Below are 16,694 nucleotides of genomic sequence, written 5' to 3'. Positions count from 1 at the left end.
CTTGCAGGAAAACCCTGAGCAAAACAGCATCCATATGTCTATATATCCTGGGACAATTGTGGGGTGAAACTGGGATGAACTCATTGTAATATGGAAGTTTTTAAAAAGAAGTTAAAAACAAGATTAAAAAAAACCAAGATAAAAAAGTTTAGTGCGGGAAAAACAGCAGTGAACTCGAGTGTAGTGTGGAATGTCAGTTTGAGAAGAGGGCTGAACCAGGATTAATGTCTAGTGTGGAAAGGACCACAGATAAACTTCCTCACCACGTTATAGTGTGCATCCAAGAGGGGGAATAAGTTGATAGCTCAAATTTAACTAAATAACCTACATTTGTTTTGAGAATTGTGTGATTTGAAAAACAGCACATTTATTTTACAGGTGATAAAAATTTTCTGCTGCCCTTTCTAGCTTTCATTGAGTAGCTTCTTCATGGATGATTGTTTGTTTAGAAGTATGTGTAATTGAAATCAGCAGGATTTATTCTCTATGTGCATGGATTTGCACTTATTAAAAAGATTGCTGTCAGTCATCACTTCTTAACACTTTACATTTTCTCAGCTATTTCACATTTTCTAGGCTATTTCACATTTTCTCAGCTATTTCACAGTCTATAGATTATTTGAGCTATATGACTCAGCAGTTAATTGAACCATAACTATTAAAATTCTTTTAAATAAAATGAATGTTTATTTTCTGTAACATAAAATATCAGTTTTCTTCTCTGAATTTGTTGCCACTGTGACTACCCTTAGATGCACAGCTCTTACTTTAATAAGGAGATGTATCTGTATTATATCACCACCTTTTGATTTCAGCATACAACTCTTTGTGATAACATTAACATCCACACTGTTCTTATGTGTTGCCTGAGTTCTGGGAAAAAATATCTGCTTCAAATCAGACCACTAATATTTGCAAGTTATATAACACAACATTTAATTGCTTAGTTCTAATAGAAAACAAATTAATATTATTTAAAATATTTGTGTATGTTGGCCTTATATATTAAAATTGGATTTTCATTAAGGAATAGAAAGAGGGATGGTGTCAAGCATGGGAGTTTCAAGTAACCAAGCAGTGGTTGAATACAAAGTCTCAGTTTATTGATAATCCATTGTTGCTTCAAGGTGGAACACCTTGAAAGTGATACAGATTTGACCATAGTATGGGGTTTTAACGATTACGTCAAAGAGCATAAGGAGGACAGCCTAAAGACATAACAAGGATGTGTGAACTATTGTAACTATGCAAACTACTATCTTCCGGTTGAAACTTCCCTCGGTCCCTTGCATTCTTGTTACCGTTGATAAGCAATGAATGGGAACTGTTCAAGGGAGGCACCTCTTTCCCCTCTATCATCAAAGTTACTGCATTCCTACATTTGCTACTCAAAGGTGGGAAAAGGGAAAGGGAGGTGAGAAAGTAAAGTGGGTTCTTAGCTTTGATATGAAGCTATGGGAAAGGAAAGAGCGACCAAAGGAAAAGCAATCAGAATTCAATACTGTATAAAAATAACATGCTTGACAGATGGGCCTTGGAGAATAAAAAATGGAGCATGTGGACCATGGCTAAATAGGAATGTGGTTCATGGCAGAGAATAGAATATGCCTTCTGTTCAGGGCTTTTTTTGTAGCAGGAACTCCTTTGCATACAAGACCACACACCTCTGATGTAGCCAATCCTCCAAGAGCTTACAGGAGGATTAGCTACATCAGGGGGTGTGGCCTAATATGCAAAGTAGTTCCTACTACAAAAAAGTCCTGCTTCTGTTGAATTTTTAAACTTCTACCAGATGTTGTTTTCTAATCAGTGTGGACATGATTGAGCCAAAGTTGAGCACTTTTAATTTACATAAGAGATAATAAAGCACAAACTTATTTATCCACTGAAATCAGGATTTTATACAGTTAGATTTGAGTCCAGTAGACCCTTAGAGACTAACAAGAGTTTCAGAGTGTAAATATTCAAGAGTCAAAGCTCCCTTCACCAGACACAGTTGTGTAGAAACAGAGATCTGAGTCCTTGTATCCTAGTCAGAAGGTGGGAGGGGTGTTGAAAAGAATGCTTGTAACCAGGCCTCGGATTCAGTGGGAGCTCATGGGAGCGCAGCTCCTGCACCTTTTTGAGAGTTCCACTTCCTCCTTCTGAGAGTTCCACCTCCTTGTCCATTGAATAGTAGGTGCAGCTGCATAACAATCCCTGGATGAGCTACACCACCTATTTTTCTACAAAATGACGGTGCTTGTAACAGATGTGAAGGTACAATGTATATTGTAAACAGCTTGGTAAGAGCAGAGGGGAAATGCCTGGAGGTAGAAAATTAGCATCTGTAGTGAGATAAAAATCCCATGTCTCCCAAAGCAGTGAACCCAGATACTTCATCATTAATACATTTAAAACAAAAACTGCCCCAGATTAGAGCTGCTAACCCTGCAACAGCAAATGCTGGGAGCATTTTTGGCAGGTGCTTGGAGAGAGCGGAGTTTTAGGGGAATGTGATATCACTTCCCTTTACCTTGCAGGAAAACCCAGGGCAAAACAACAATCATGTATCCCAAGACAATTGTGGGGTGAAACTATGTTATGAGGAAATAATAAAAAAGCCAGCTAAAAATGGGTGAACTCCAGTTTAATGTGGAAATAAAAAAATCTGAAATAAAAACGGGTACACTTGAGCGTAGCACAGAATGTCTGTTCGGGGACAGGGTTGAACCAGGATTAATGTCTAGTGTGCAAAGAACCGCAGACAAATTCCCTCACCACATTACAGCGTGCTTCCAAGAGGGGAAATAAGATGATAGCTCAAATTTAACAAAATAACCTAGATTTATTTTGAGAACTGTGTGTTTTGGAAAAGAGCACATTTATGTTACAGGTTTTTCTGCTGCCTTTTCTAACTTTCATTGAATGCTTCATGGGTCCCTCACAAACCTCTATGGTTTCTAATTGTTGTTGTTGTTTTGATAGAAGCTGAATTAGAGCAAGGTGAGGCACTTGAGTTTTGAGCTTCTGGGCAAAGTAACATTTCAATTGGCTTGTGTGTTTATGTTCTCTCTGTGTATGTCAATAGAAACACTTCAAAACCTCCAAAATGGTTTTGCTTCATGTGCAAGGGATGGATGCGGACCACACAGGTCAAAACATTGCCACCAATATAAAGTAGTCTGAAGGAGTGGGTGGGTGGTGAGAACATTGTCCTTGGCTACATGATCACGGACATTGTCACCAACACGCTGGCAGTGGCAGTGGTGAAGGGTGTGCATCTCAAAGGCATGGTCTGTGTGGCAAAAACACTTGGGGAATAATATCCAGGCCACCTGAGATGCTGCCTCCCTCAAGATGCAGTCCTTGCTGGAGACTTGCTGGTGCCTGGCCACCCACTTCTCATGCAGTATCAAATCTTCCCATCTGCTGCATGAGAGGCGTGAGGATGAGAAACTCCGCATATGCCATGATTGCACATTTGGTGAAGCAGAAGAGCATGGCACAGGCTCTCATTTCCTCTGTGGCCATCCTGCACAGGAAAGAAGAGCTCAGCTTCAGCTCCATTGACTGGCTGACCATCTTCCATATGGTGCTTGTCCTCAAGTCCTTCCAGGACACCACCCACATACTATGCAGCCTTGGGCAAGTCATCCCCCCTGATTTAAGGGCTGGAATGGTCTCTGGCCTCTGCACTGGAGCTGGGCCCTGAGGGGCTGGCTGTTCTCCCATGGGTCAGGACCCCTTGGCATAGAGGTCACAGGTGAGCATCACCACCAGGCTGTGTTCTCTTTGAATGAAAGGGGAGTATAAGCCGGCATTTATCTGTGACTCATGGATAAAAGGAAGCATTACTTTCCTGAATGCAGAGCTCAGGCAATGGAAATGTAACTGTGGAGGCTATAGGCCAGCAGATGTGACCAGAGGGAACAGTGGGTGGAAGAGACAGGGGCAGAGGAGCCTTAGTCCAGCACCTCTACCTCAAAGAGCCCAACCACGGAGAAGCCCCACTACTGCTTGTCACTGGTGAACTGGGAGGTCAGCAGTGGCAGGAATGCCAGGCATGCAATGACAGAGGAAGAAGAAGAAGAAGATATTGGATTTATATCCCGCCCTCCACTCCGAAGAGTCTCAGAGCGGCTCACAATCTCCTTTCCCTTCCTCCCCCACAACAAACACCCTGTGAGGTGGGTGGGGCTGGAGAGGGCTCTCACAGCAGCTGCCCTTTCAAGGACAACCCCTGCCAGAGCTATGGCTGACCCAAGGCCATTCCAGCAGGTGCAAGTGGAGGAGTGGGGAATCAAACCCGGTTCTCCCAGATAAGAGTCCGCACACTTAACCACTACACCAAACTGGCTCTCCAGAGAGTTTGGCAGAGGTGATAGTGAGGGAGTATCTTGCCAATCCCCCGAGTCCACCTAATACCCAAACCCCAGCAGGGGAGAGCAGTTCACAATCAGGAGGGTATAAGATGTGGGTCTTCAGCTCCACATCCAAACCCTCAAGACTGATGAAGTTGGTGTGGGCATTCACACTGTATTGCCTCTGTCTGAATATTCTGTTTCTGATCAAACATTTCCCAGGATTCGGTAATGGGATGGTAGACACAGATGGAGTAGTTCCACTGGATGTGAGGGCGATCTGGCTGCGACATCTGTCACTCCATTGATCGCCAGGGTTGATTCAGCTCATCTGGCTGGCTATGTGGGTGTCCCCTGCCTCCCTCACCGCTCCATGTGCGTCCCTCCCGAAGCTGTGCGCTTGGCGGAAGAGGATGGCCATCCCAGATAGAAGGAGGAGTGGTTCCATTAACTGGCCCAGGAAGCTGATTTGAGGCTCAGTGTGTGTTTCGAAAATTGAAAAACTATGAGAAGAAAGGTCACATTTAGATGTACAACTGTCTTCAAACAACCTTTTTTTTTAGAATTGTGTTATGCTTGTAAATATTAAACTGTATGTGTGTGTTGCATGCCATCAAGTCACTTCCAACGTATGGTGACCCTGAGTTAATGACATCCCAAGCATTCTATCATTATCAGCCTTGCTCAGATCTTGTAAACTGAAGTGTATGGCTTTCTTTTTTGAGTCAATCCATCTTAAGTTGGGTCTTTTCATACTGCTCACTTTTTCCAAGTATTAATGTCATTTTCATGTCTTCTCATGATGTGACCAAAGCACAATTTTAGTTATTTTATCTTCTAGGGAGAATTCAGGCTTGATTAGATCTAGAACCCACTCATTTGCCTTTGGGACAGTCAATAGTATTAGTAAAACTCTCCTCCAACACCACATTTCAAATAAATTGATTTTCTTCCTATTAGTTTTTTTCATTTTCCAACATTCAGTTATTATAATTAGATCAATTCATTGGACCTGAAGTATTTGAAAGAAGTTTTAAATATTTTGTTAGTGATCAAAGTTCTTAAAATTTCTGACATTAAGTATATTGACTTCAAATTAAGTTCCAGATAAATCAATGGGGCTTTTTTTGTTGAAGTATGTCATTTTTAGAGTGAGGCTTCCATCTAACAGAAACTAGTATCTGTCCGCATAACAACTGTGGGAGTGAGTGTGGGATACTGTCTGAGAGTTTTGGGTTAGTATCTGGAGGATCCAGTTTTGAATCCCCAGTGGTGCCATGGAAACCCTCTAGGTAACCTCAGGCCACTCACACTCTTTTACCTAACCTACACCCGTTTGTTGTGAGGCTAAAATGGAGAAGAGAATGATGTCGGCCACTTTTGGTCCCCATTTGCAAGAAAGGTGGCATATAAATGAATTAAACAGTCCTATATCTGTTTTCTTTTACCTGGTTGTAAAAATGTTACATGATTATGAATCTATCATATTTGCATATCAATAACAAGTTATTTTTGGTGGAACAGCCTATTGTATGTGTTTTAGAGTGAATGTGTTTACAGGCTTGCCATTTCCCCATGATTCCCTCTGCTATTGCAGCTGGCAAGAGAAAAATATTTTTTGAAAAAATTCCCATTGGGTGATAGTTTGATGCTAGTTCTGGGAAGAAGTTGCTTTTACTATAGAGCTTCCAGCAATTCCTAGATATGACATCAATTCCAGGTTTTCCAGTGCCCCCATGTCCCCATCCCCCCAGACTCCAGCTGATTGTTAGCTGCTCTGTTTTACTGCAGATGCTGTCTTAGAAAAGGAATGGCCTACTCTGCTACTGTATTTTTACATCTGCTACTTGTATTTTTACAAGTAATTGGCTTACAGATTGTTTACTTTTTTAAAAAAGTATATAGTCGGAGGCATGACTGCCTAATTAACCATGTCTTTCATTCTTGTTGATCAAAATTTTTGGTCAGTAACTCATTTATTAACAAAACTAACAATTAATTGCAGTTCCAGTATTAGCTGAGCACACTAGCAAAACAAGGAGTAGTACATTTTAAGAAGTATGTTTTTATCAAAGATTTCAGGTTTTCACGGCTGGTAACATCATTAGGGTTTGTAGAATCTTTCGGGCTCAAGTGCCGTGTTCTACTGGAGAAAGTTTTCCTTCCAGATGTTTCGTTCTCAGCTGCGGAGAACATCCTCAGTGGCGTTGCAGCCTGCTCCGGCTGCAACGCCACTGAGGTTGTTCTCCGCAGCTGAGAACGAAATGTCTGGAAGGAAAGCTTTCTCCAGTAGAACACGGCACTTGAGCCCAAAAGATTCTACAAACCCTAAAGTATGTTTTTGTTTTTAATACAGTTACTTGTTTTAATTGTGGTCTCTGCATAAATGCACACTTATTGCCCAGGAACAGGAATTAATGCTAGTGTAACTATACTATGCTTCAGGAATTCATAGTTGGGTGCTTCTTTTAAATGAAAGTTAATATACTTAAGTAACAATAGTTTATAAAAGCAAGTGAACCGAATATTAAAATGAAAGTCATTGTATCAGTGACATTGGGACTTCTTGCTTAGTATTTATATAATGTCTCTGTCAGAACTGGCAGAACGTTAAACAGAGTCCAAACTTGTTACAAAGTATAAGCATTTATTTGAGAACTACAGAGCTGAAGCTACAAGATAACACTGATGCCCAGGCCTGGCATCTAGTTACATTTTATGTGGTCAGTACAGCAGTAATAAAACCATCTTTCACATGGGGTACAGACAAGTGTCTCATTCTCAGGGATCGTTATCAGAAGGGAGGATGCATTCCTGCTGTGAAGGCCTATTCGGCCTGGCTTCAAATGGCCATCTGCAGATGTTGACCAGAGGTTATCTGTTCCCCTCCAAGGATCACAGGGTGTTTGAAATGCAAAGCATTTGGGTGTTAGTTGCAGAGGCAAAGCGTTATGTGCTAGGGGGAGCCGGCAATATGGAGTCAGTGTGGCTCACAGCATACACGAAAGTTACAAGTTCTGACATACTGCCCCCCCTAAGCTCTTCGCCTTGGGCTTGTGCGGGTACAGTAGGTGGAATTTCTTAAGTAGTTGGGGAGCGGCTACATCACTAGCTTTGACCCACTCGTCACAGCTCGGGGGAAAGTACTTCCACCTGATGAGGTAGTACAGTACCCCTCGCCTGACTACTGAGTCCAGGATTTCCTGCACCTCATGGTGGCTCTGGCCCTTCACTCGAGTAGGAGGTGGCTCTGGAGGGCGAGGGTGCCAGGATGTAGCTCCAGGATCTTTTCGAAGAAGGCTGCAATGAAAAACAGGGTGGATCTTACTCAGCAACTTGGGCAATTCCAATTCTACAGTTACTTTGTTAATCACCCTCTTTATTCTGAAAGGCCCCAAGTATTTGTAGGCCAGCTTGCGGCACGCCTGAGGGAGAGGGAGGTTCTTGGTGGATAAAAACACTCGCTCCCCCTCTTTGAATTCCCACTGGGGGGCGTGCTTTTTGTCGAAATGGCGTTTATACTCCTCTTTGGCCTCCTCTAGGTTTTCTTAGATCACCTTCCATCCCTTGCGTATCCCCTCCCACCATTGCTGACATGAGGTTGGCTCGGGGGATCCTGCCGGTAGAGGGAGATGCGGAAAGGGTTTCCCTTCATACCCACTCACTATTTGGAAAGGGGAGGATTTAGTGGAGCTGTGAAGGCTGTTGTTGTAACCATACTCCGCAAAAGCTAACAACTCCACCCAGTTTGTTTGTTGGTAGTTAATAAAACACCGGAGGTATTGTTCCAGAAGCCCGTTCACCCTCTCCGTCTGTCCGTCCGTTTGGGGGTGATAGGCTGGGCTGAGCCCCTGCTCTATTCCGGTGATTTTACAAAACTCCCGCCAGAAGTTGGCAACGAACTGAGGCCCGCGGTCACTAATGACCTTGTCCGGAAATGAGTGTAGGCGGACCACGTGGTTGAAGAATAGTTGCGCTAGTTTCTTGGCGTTGGGCAATTTTTTGCAGGGGATGAAATGCGCCTGTTTGGAGAAGGTGTCTACCACCACTAAGATCACTGTTTTCCCCTGCGAGGGGGGCAGCTCGACTATGAAATCCATCGACACCACTGACCAGGGTCTGGTGGCCATGGGGAGGGGTACTAGGTGGCCGGGTGGTTTCCCCCCCCCTTCGTTTCGCCATGATACATGTCAGGCACAAACTTATGAACTCTGACACGTCTCTTTTCAAGTGGGGCCACAAGAACTGCCGGGTCAGCAGATTTAGAGTCTTCACATAGCTGAAGTGCCCCGCCAAACGGCTGGAGTGACACTGCTCGAGCACTTCCTTTCTCAAACTTTTGGGCACGTAAATTTTCCCTTTGTAGAACCAGAGTCCCCCTCCCCTTTTTCTATTCCTTTGGGCCGTTCCCCTCCCTCCGCTTCCATCTCGGCCACGAAGCGTTCCTTTTCTCTTAATTCGGGGGCCCCCGTTTGCTTCCCGGACCGGGTGGTGACCCTCCCCCCGCTACTGCTGAAGGGGGAATGAGGGAGTCTATCACTTCCTCCCTTTGGCTGTCGTGTTGGGGCATGCGTGTTTGGGCATCAGTGTTATAATGTCAGAACTAGCAGAACGTCAAACAGAGTCCAAACTTGTTACAAAGTATAAGCATTTATTTGAGAACTACAGAGCTGAAGCTACAAGATAACACTGATGCCCAGGCCTGGCATCTAGTTACATTTTATGTGGTCAGGACAGCAGTAATAAAACCATCTTTCACACGGGGTACAGACAAGTGTCTCATTCTCAGGGATCGTTATCAGAAGGGAGGATGCATTCCTGCTGTGAAGGCCTATTTGGCCTGGCTTCAAACGGCCATCTGCAGATGTTGACCAGAGGTTATCTGTTCCCCTCCAAGGATCACAGGGTGTTTGAAATGCAAAACATTTGGGTGTTAGTTGCAGAGGCAAAGCGTTATGTGCTAGGGGGAGCCGGCAATATGGAGTCAGTGTGGCTCACAGCATACATGAAAGTTACAAGTTCTGACAGTCTCTGCTATAATTACGGAGCCCTGTGGTGCAAAGTGGTAAAGCTGCACTTCTGCAGTCTGAACTCTTTGCTCACAACCTGAGTTCGAGTCCGGCAAAAGCTGGATTCAGGTACAACAACAAAATTTTATTTGTATCCCGCCCTCCCCGCTGGAGCAGGCTCAGGGCGGCTCAAGGTTGACTCAGCCTTTCATCCTTCTGAGGTTGGTAAAATGAGTATCCAGCTTGCTGGGGGGAAAGTGTAGATGACTGGGGAAGGCAATGAAAAACCACCCCATAAAAAAGTCTGCCGTGAATATGTCGTGATGTGATGTCACCGCAGAGTTGAAAACGACTGGTGCTTGCACAGGGGACCTTTCCTTTTCCTACTATAATGGGAAATATAAATCATTATATTTAGGTTTTGCTTTTATTGTTGTATTACAATATGATTATATAAACTTATATTTTTGAAGATTATTCAAGAAAAATACTCAAAATATTAGTATTGCACTATGGTGGCGTAACATTTGCTCACTCTGGAACATAGCTTTGTCATTCACATGGGCTATGTTTGGTCTGTTTGATAGTTGTATTATTTATGGGCATGAACTAATTTTTTTTTTACTCTTAATTGGGTTGTTTTAGATGTTCCACCAACTGGGCAGGTATACAGTGTGAAAGACCAGCTCCCAAGAGCAGCAAGTCTGACAATATAAGCACTAGTAAGTTTTTTTTTAAAGCAATAATTTATTTCTGACTAGGAATAAGGCCTTTTGTGAAGAAAAATACAGAAAGAGGCTCTGGGTGAGTGCCTCCCACCCTTGCTGCTTTCCCACCCACCCAAGTGAAGGCATTCACTTCTCCCCACCTCAAGGGGAACTGATCTCTGCCATCTGGAAAGCAGTTTTAATTCTGAGTGATCTCCAGCCTCAACTGGAGATTTGCAACAGTGGTTCTCCAGGAGGAAATGGCTGATTAGGAGGATGGAGTCTCTGGCATTGTACCTGTCTGAGGTCCCACCCCTCCTCAAACCTACCCTCTCCAGGCTCCACCCCTCAAATCTCCAGGAATTTGCCAACCTGTAGTTTGCAACTGTGAAGTCACACTGGCTGTCATAGGGGGCTGCTGCTGCACAGGAGCAAGCAGCCAGACTTAGTTAAGTCATGCCAGTCAGGTGGCAGCAAGTCACTCAGAGGGTGCTGCCAGACCTGGGGTGGCCAACTTCCAGGAGGAATAATTAAATATAGGTAACTGGTACCAGTGTATATGGAAAGAATATCTACAATGAAAATCACCTGTAAACAATAACACCTTCACACTAAATGTATGTATATGTGTTCTTATTTAGTGCAATATAAGACATAGACTACAAAATGAAATAAAGGAACACAAGAAGCTATTCCCTCCCCCAAACAGTCACTTCAATGATTTCTTAAGTCAACAGCCTTTCCACAGTAGATGGCTGTGTCGTTTTGGGTTTAGTCCTTTGCTGTTCCGCTCATGATTTTTTGACTGAGAGAATAAGGAACCGCATCTAAAGAAGTCCTCATGGTTTTGCTTGTCCGGTTCTTCCTCAGCCTCCTCTGCCGACATTTTATGGAGCCACAGTAACTGTTTCAAATACGGATCAACGCATGCTCTAACCTTCTGCTGCTGGCAAAATGGACAAATGCCATTATACAAAAAAGTGATCAATACTCTTTCTATTATTTGTTGCAGGAAGTATTGCGATCATTGTCCCTCTTATTCTCTTGGTGACCCTGATCACTACCTTGGTAATTGGTTTGCTCCTTTGTAAAAGAAAGCGAAGGTAAGGAATTTCTCCTTGGTGTCCTTCAATTCTATCCAAGCAAGAAGGTTGCATATGAGAATAATTCAGTGTAGTAAAGTTCTGTACAGCAGATGCAGCACTTTAGATAAGGGTAACAAGAGAGAGCTAAGTATGGCCAAGACTTCATTTAGTATGCTGTATGGAACAAATCTGAAAAGCTTAACTCCATGGGAATTCCTGATTACTTTTCTCCAGCAGAACGCTTGTGTTTTCTTCCTAGTGAGGTTCCATTTAGACGCATTGGCACAAAGCCCAAAAGAAACCAACCTGTTCTATATTTCATCCTAACTGCATTAAAAACATGTAGGACACTGGCAGCCTTATGTTTGCTGGATCTCTGAGCTGGTGACAGCTCAGCAGAAACCAGTCATCTCATTAACTCTGTGTATGTGATACTGCTTTTAATTCTCCCCTATCCATGCCATCCATCCCATTATTAGGTTGTAATGATAGTACCTAACTTTCATGATGGCCTAAGGTTATACGATTCCTCCTTTGTCTTTCAGTGTGCTCTGTGTGAGAGCAGCTTACACAGCAGGGTTTTTTGTTGTTGTTTTTTTTTGTGTGGGGGGGGGGGAGGAAGCCCTGCATAGGAAATAAAATGATGCCTCGTGAGAATCTCCTCTTGCATCCAAACCCCCCATCAACAGGATGTAGTGTATCATGTCCTTTTCTTTTAATTGCATTTTCCATAAATATATATTCTTTTACGTAAAAGTAATTCTGTAAATTCTTAGACTAAACAATCTCGTAAAAAAAATCCAAGGGAAACATTTGCGGTTAAACATACATAAACTCCTTTGCATATTAGGTCACACACTCTTATGTAGCCAATCTTCCTTGAGTTTACAGTTGACCCTGTACTAAGAGCCCTGTAAGCTCTTGGAGGATTACATCAGAGGTGTGTGGCTTAATATGCAAAGGAGTTCCTGCTACAAAAAAAACCCCTGCATAAACCTATTGGCTTGTCTTGTGCCAAATATTTCTGCTGTTGGAAGGATTTTCTTGCCCTCTCTCCTGCTGAATTCCTTCTCCTGAGGAACAGGAGACCCCTGAAACAGATTAAGTCAAATGTCTGTAGCAGGACAGGAAAATAAATGAAACTTGCCACCCTGCCTGACAGTTGAAATCCTCTGTGGGATCCAACTCATAGAAACTAATTATTTCATTTCATCAGCACTGAAGTACAAATCATTCCTGTTATCTGTGAATGATAAAACACAAGTGTCCATCTTTTTTATGATAGGATATATAGTTACTATTATGTTTCCATTAATTTACTTGTTTATCATCTTTTTGTAAATCAATTTTATAATTTTACCATTTGTATTTCCAAAACCGTATTACTGATGCTTTTGAGGAAGCTATTTAAATTTACAGGACTAATTGGTTAACAGCTCATGATGATATAAGAAGGTTTTCATTTGTTTGTCATCTTAATAGTGATAAGGTGTTTAATAGATATGTTCTAGGAATTACAATAATGACATTAATTTTAAAAGGGCATTGGCACATAATAAAGGTTTATAAAATTATACAAAGCTCTCACAAAATGTTAAACTTAGGAGGCACCTAATAAAATTGATTTGCAGGACAAACAAAAAGAATTTTTTTTTTTACCAAAACAGTGCAAACTTAACTTATGCTTACACTTTCACAGGATCTGAAAGCTTCTGAAACATTAAAAGGGAAAGGGGAAAAATGGAGGCCATTATCAGTGCCTGAATGGAATTTCAATCTTAATTGCTTATTAATCTTTCCTACTATACTGCTAACCTGGACAAAAATAAAAAGGTCCCTACTCTCAAGGAGCAAACAGTCAAAAACAGCCAATGGGAAAACTTGCAGAAGAGAGTAGGGAGAGACAAAGAGGAGAGATTACTATGCGTGAATCTTGATTTCAGTTGAGAATGCATCTCTTTGATTTATAAGTGAATTGCCAGTCCCTAGAAAATTTATTTGGGAAGACTTTTTTTTTAATGTTAACATTCTTAGGATTGCAGATTGTACTTGATAACTGAAAAATAATATTTTAATGTGTATGATCCATACAAGCTGGAATATAGTCAATACTTTTTCTTTTATATATTGTAGGACAAAAACAATCCGAAGACAACCAATAATAAATGGAGGAATCAATGTAGAAATTGGTAACCCATCATACAATATGTATGAGGTGGGTCATAATCACAATGAAAGAGGTCCTTCAGATTTTACATTAAATCCAGATAAGGTAATATTTAATACCTATTTGTCATTTTGATTTAACATTCAAAAATTATGTATTATAAAAATAGTGAAATGCAATTATTGTTATGGCGCTTGATCTGTCACCTCTAGACGCAGTCTAAGGTCTTGTTCTAAATATTAACTACTAAACAGTACTTGATATGTATAGCAGTTCTGGGTCTTTAATATGCATTCATTTCAATGAAAGCATGATGGTACATTGCAAACTTTCTCTAAATTCAGTGCATTCAATAAATACTGTATGTCCAGAGGGTTTTTGAAATCTGTTGTACTTTAATTTAATTAATCTGCAGAAGACCTATAATGAAACTGGCTCTTCTCCCCAGGATACAATGGGCATTCTTGCTCTTCCTTTTCCATCTAAATTCAAGTTTATACTCCTCTCCCTTTCGTCAGACTATTACTGCCTAGAGACCAGTCATCAGGTTTTCAAACAGCTCTTTGAAGATGACATTTACTAGTTACAACACTATTTTTTTTTTCATTTTGACTCTATCCTCTACCACAGGGGTGGCCAACGGTAGCTCTCCAAATGTTTTTTGCCTACAACTCCCATCAGCCCCAGCCAGCATGGCCAATGGCTGGGGGAGATGAAGGTTGTAGGCAAAAAACATCTGGAGAGCTACCTTTGGCCATCCCTGCTCTACCAGACAAATCCTGGATGGGAACAGGCACTACAATTTCCCTTAAAAGGGTCCATCTTGCCCTCCTCCCTCCCTTGCATGCAGGATTTCCCCTTCTGACTTCTGTCTTGCTGAGTGGCCCTTTTCTCTATTTTCTTCTTCTTTGTTTGTCTAAAGGGAGAGAGAGAGAGAGAGAGAGAGAGATGCTGGCCGAGTCCAGGGAACTGAAGCAAAAGACAAAATCTTCTTATATTCTGCTTTTGAAATGGCAATGAGAGGCTTTTGAGAGTTCAAAACAATACATTTTTATTTAACTTGGAGGAGAATCTGGGGTAGGATGTATGAGGCAAACAGATAATAAAATTGAAGTAACTTTGAACACTAGATAATCTGTTGCCAACAACCAAATCTGCTTTTAACAAGGTCTTTAAAACTTTGAGGAGATAGACTTTCTTTTCATTATGGGTTTCTGAGTTCAACTGACATGTAAATTTTAGAAGGCATGAACATACAACCAAGTTTCCCAAATCCATTTTTAGTCATAGATTAGGGATCATTCCTCTATTCTACATGGTATTTCCCTTCTTAACTGGACAAGAATCACTTCTCTTTACTAGAAGCTATTTCCCCTTTTTGACTTGAATAAGGATCCTCCTTAATCCACTCATTCTCTTAGCATCTTTCAGAGTTCACTGTCTTTTCATCAACCGTCAGTCTCCAACTATCATTCCTTAATTAACTCTTTCAACAGAATTTTATTTGAACAGCCCTCACCTCAAAAGTTTTCAGTGTTAGGCATTAACCCTTGACAGTCTATCACAGCCTGTTAGAGGAATTATGTGCCTGAGTGTTCTTTGGAGCTGTCCTACCACACAGGATGGGTTTGCTAAGGGAGCATCCAACAGTTCACGTTGCTACCCGAAAGGAATTCTTTTGGAGGTCAGATTATACAGCATCCAGAGCTGTGTTGGTCTGAAGCAAAAAAAAAAGAGTCCAATGGCTGGTGAATCAAGGCAGATTGGTGCTGCTGTTACTTCTTGATTTGACAGTAGTGTTTGACATGGTCGACCTACTGTCTTGCCAATTTTGCCCAAATTCAATCATGAGTCTCCTTAGGTTGGTTCAAAAGAAGTTTTTAATGATGAAGCTCAAAGCAAACATTAATGGCATGCATTCACAAGACCAGGTCTTGCCAGACTGAAGTGAATTGGCAGACCCCTACCAATTATAGGTTACAAAATACCCCCCCCCCTTTTCCCAAACTCACCAAAAGTCTTTTGAATTAATATAAAGTTCTTTCTCAGGCCTCCATGTTACTTCCTGTCAGGGTCACATTCCACATACTCTTCCCTTTTCAATTGGTTCCTATCAGTGTTACCTATGGAGACTAGATTAGAGCTATCTCCCTGTGCTCCTCTTCCCACTACACAGGCTTGGAACATCCCACTACACAAAAAATACTAAATGTCTAAAGAAATCAATGGGGGTTAATATTCATAGATACAATCATAGTATGGGATTAGTACATTGTGTAGATGTAAATACAACAACATAATGATAGCTCATTAATGATCAAGGATAATAATACCAGCAATACAAACAGCAGCACCATCTTAAGCCATAACTGTCAGGGATGAGTTCCTGACAATTCGAGGGATTGACAATTCGAGGCTCTTCTTCTTTCTTCAGGACCGGAGATAGAGAGTGTTGCTAGGTAAGAGGGTCTCCCAGAGATTCCCACTAGATTATCTCCTCAATGTTATTTAACATCTATAAGCGTCTTCTTGCCCAACTTATCTGGGGATTCAGGCTCGGATGTCATCAATTTGCTGATGACATCCAGCTGTATGTGTTAATTTACAGCTGGTTGGACTCAGCACGAGATTTTAGACCGGTTGTTGAAGGCTGTGGCTGGTTGGTTGCACCAGAGCCAGCTGACGTTAATCCATTGAAGACAGAGATCCTGTACCTGAGCCCTGTGGGTTTGGATATGGGAATGGCTCCTTGCCCTGGGTGGGTTGTCATTAATGCTGACTCCCAAGGTCTGGAGCCTAGGAGTGATACTGGATGCCTCTCTATCGATGGAGGTCCAGATCACGACAGTTGTCAAATCAGTCTTTTCCCATCTTCAGTAGGTTTGCCAACTAGTCCCTCATCTCTCTGCTTGTGATTTAGCTACAGTGATCCATGCAATGGTCACTTCCAGATTAGACTATTGTAACTCGCTCTCTGTCAGCCTACCTTTGTACCTGATCTGGAAGCTGCATCTAGTGCAGGCTGGATGTATTTAAAGTTCTAATCTCTGTTATTCTTTGTGTTGTGACCTGCCCTGAGCCTGTCCGCAGGGTGGGCAGGCTATAATTTTATTCAGTGTGAGCTTTCGTGTGCCAAGCACACACAGACTGACATAAAAGTTCACACTCTGAATAAAACTTCTCTGGTCTTAAAGGTGCCATTGGACTCTGTCTTTGTTAGATGACACGGCAGTTATGGATCTACTTTTAAAAAAAAAAAATGGGGACACAGATGAACCTGAATTTGAAAAGGCTGAACGGATTTCTGATGAAGATATTTTTCAAAGGTTTTTTTGTATTCTTTTTTAATTAAACTTTTAAAAATGATATACAACAAATGCAGT

The 16,694-nt window shown here is 41.8% G+C and overlaps 1 protein-coding gene across 1 annotated transcript in view; it reads left to right on the top strand.

Annotated features, from left to right (window-relative positions):
- Positions 1-16,694, top strand: part of LRP1B (LDL receptor related protein 1B) — a 1,229,602-nt gene that overhangs the window by 1,201,506 nt on the left and 11,402 nt on the right. Inside the window, exons 88-90 of the mRNA XM_060257450.1 lie at positions 9,998-10,074; positions 11,072-11,162; positions 13,278-13,416. Coding sequence (XP_060113433.1) covers positions 9,998-10,074; positions 11,072-11,162; positions 13,278-13,416 — 307 coding nt within the window. The remainder of the gene's footprint in view (positions 1-9,997; positions 10,075-11,071; positions 11,163-13,277; positions 13,417-16,694) is intronic.

Source organism: Heteronotia binoei, chromosome 16 (genome assembly GCF_032191835.1).
Source record: "Heteronotia binoei isolate CCM8104 ecotype False Entrance Well chromosome 16, APGP_CSIRO_Hbin_v1, whole genome shotgun sequence".
NCBI lineage: Eukaryota > Metazoa > Chordata > Lepidosauria > Squamata > Gekkonidae > Heteronotia > Heteronotia binoei.
The sequence above is the reverse complement of the archived record's forward strand: the minus strand, read 5'-3'. Positions and strand labels throughout refer to the sequence as shown.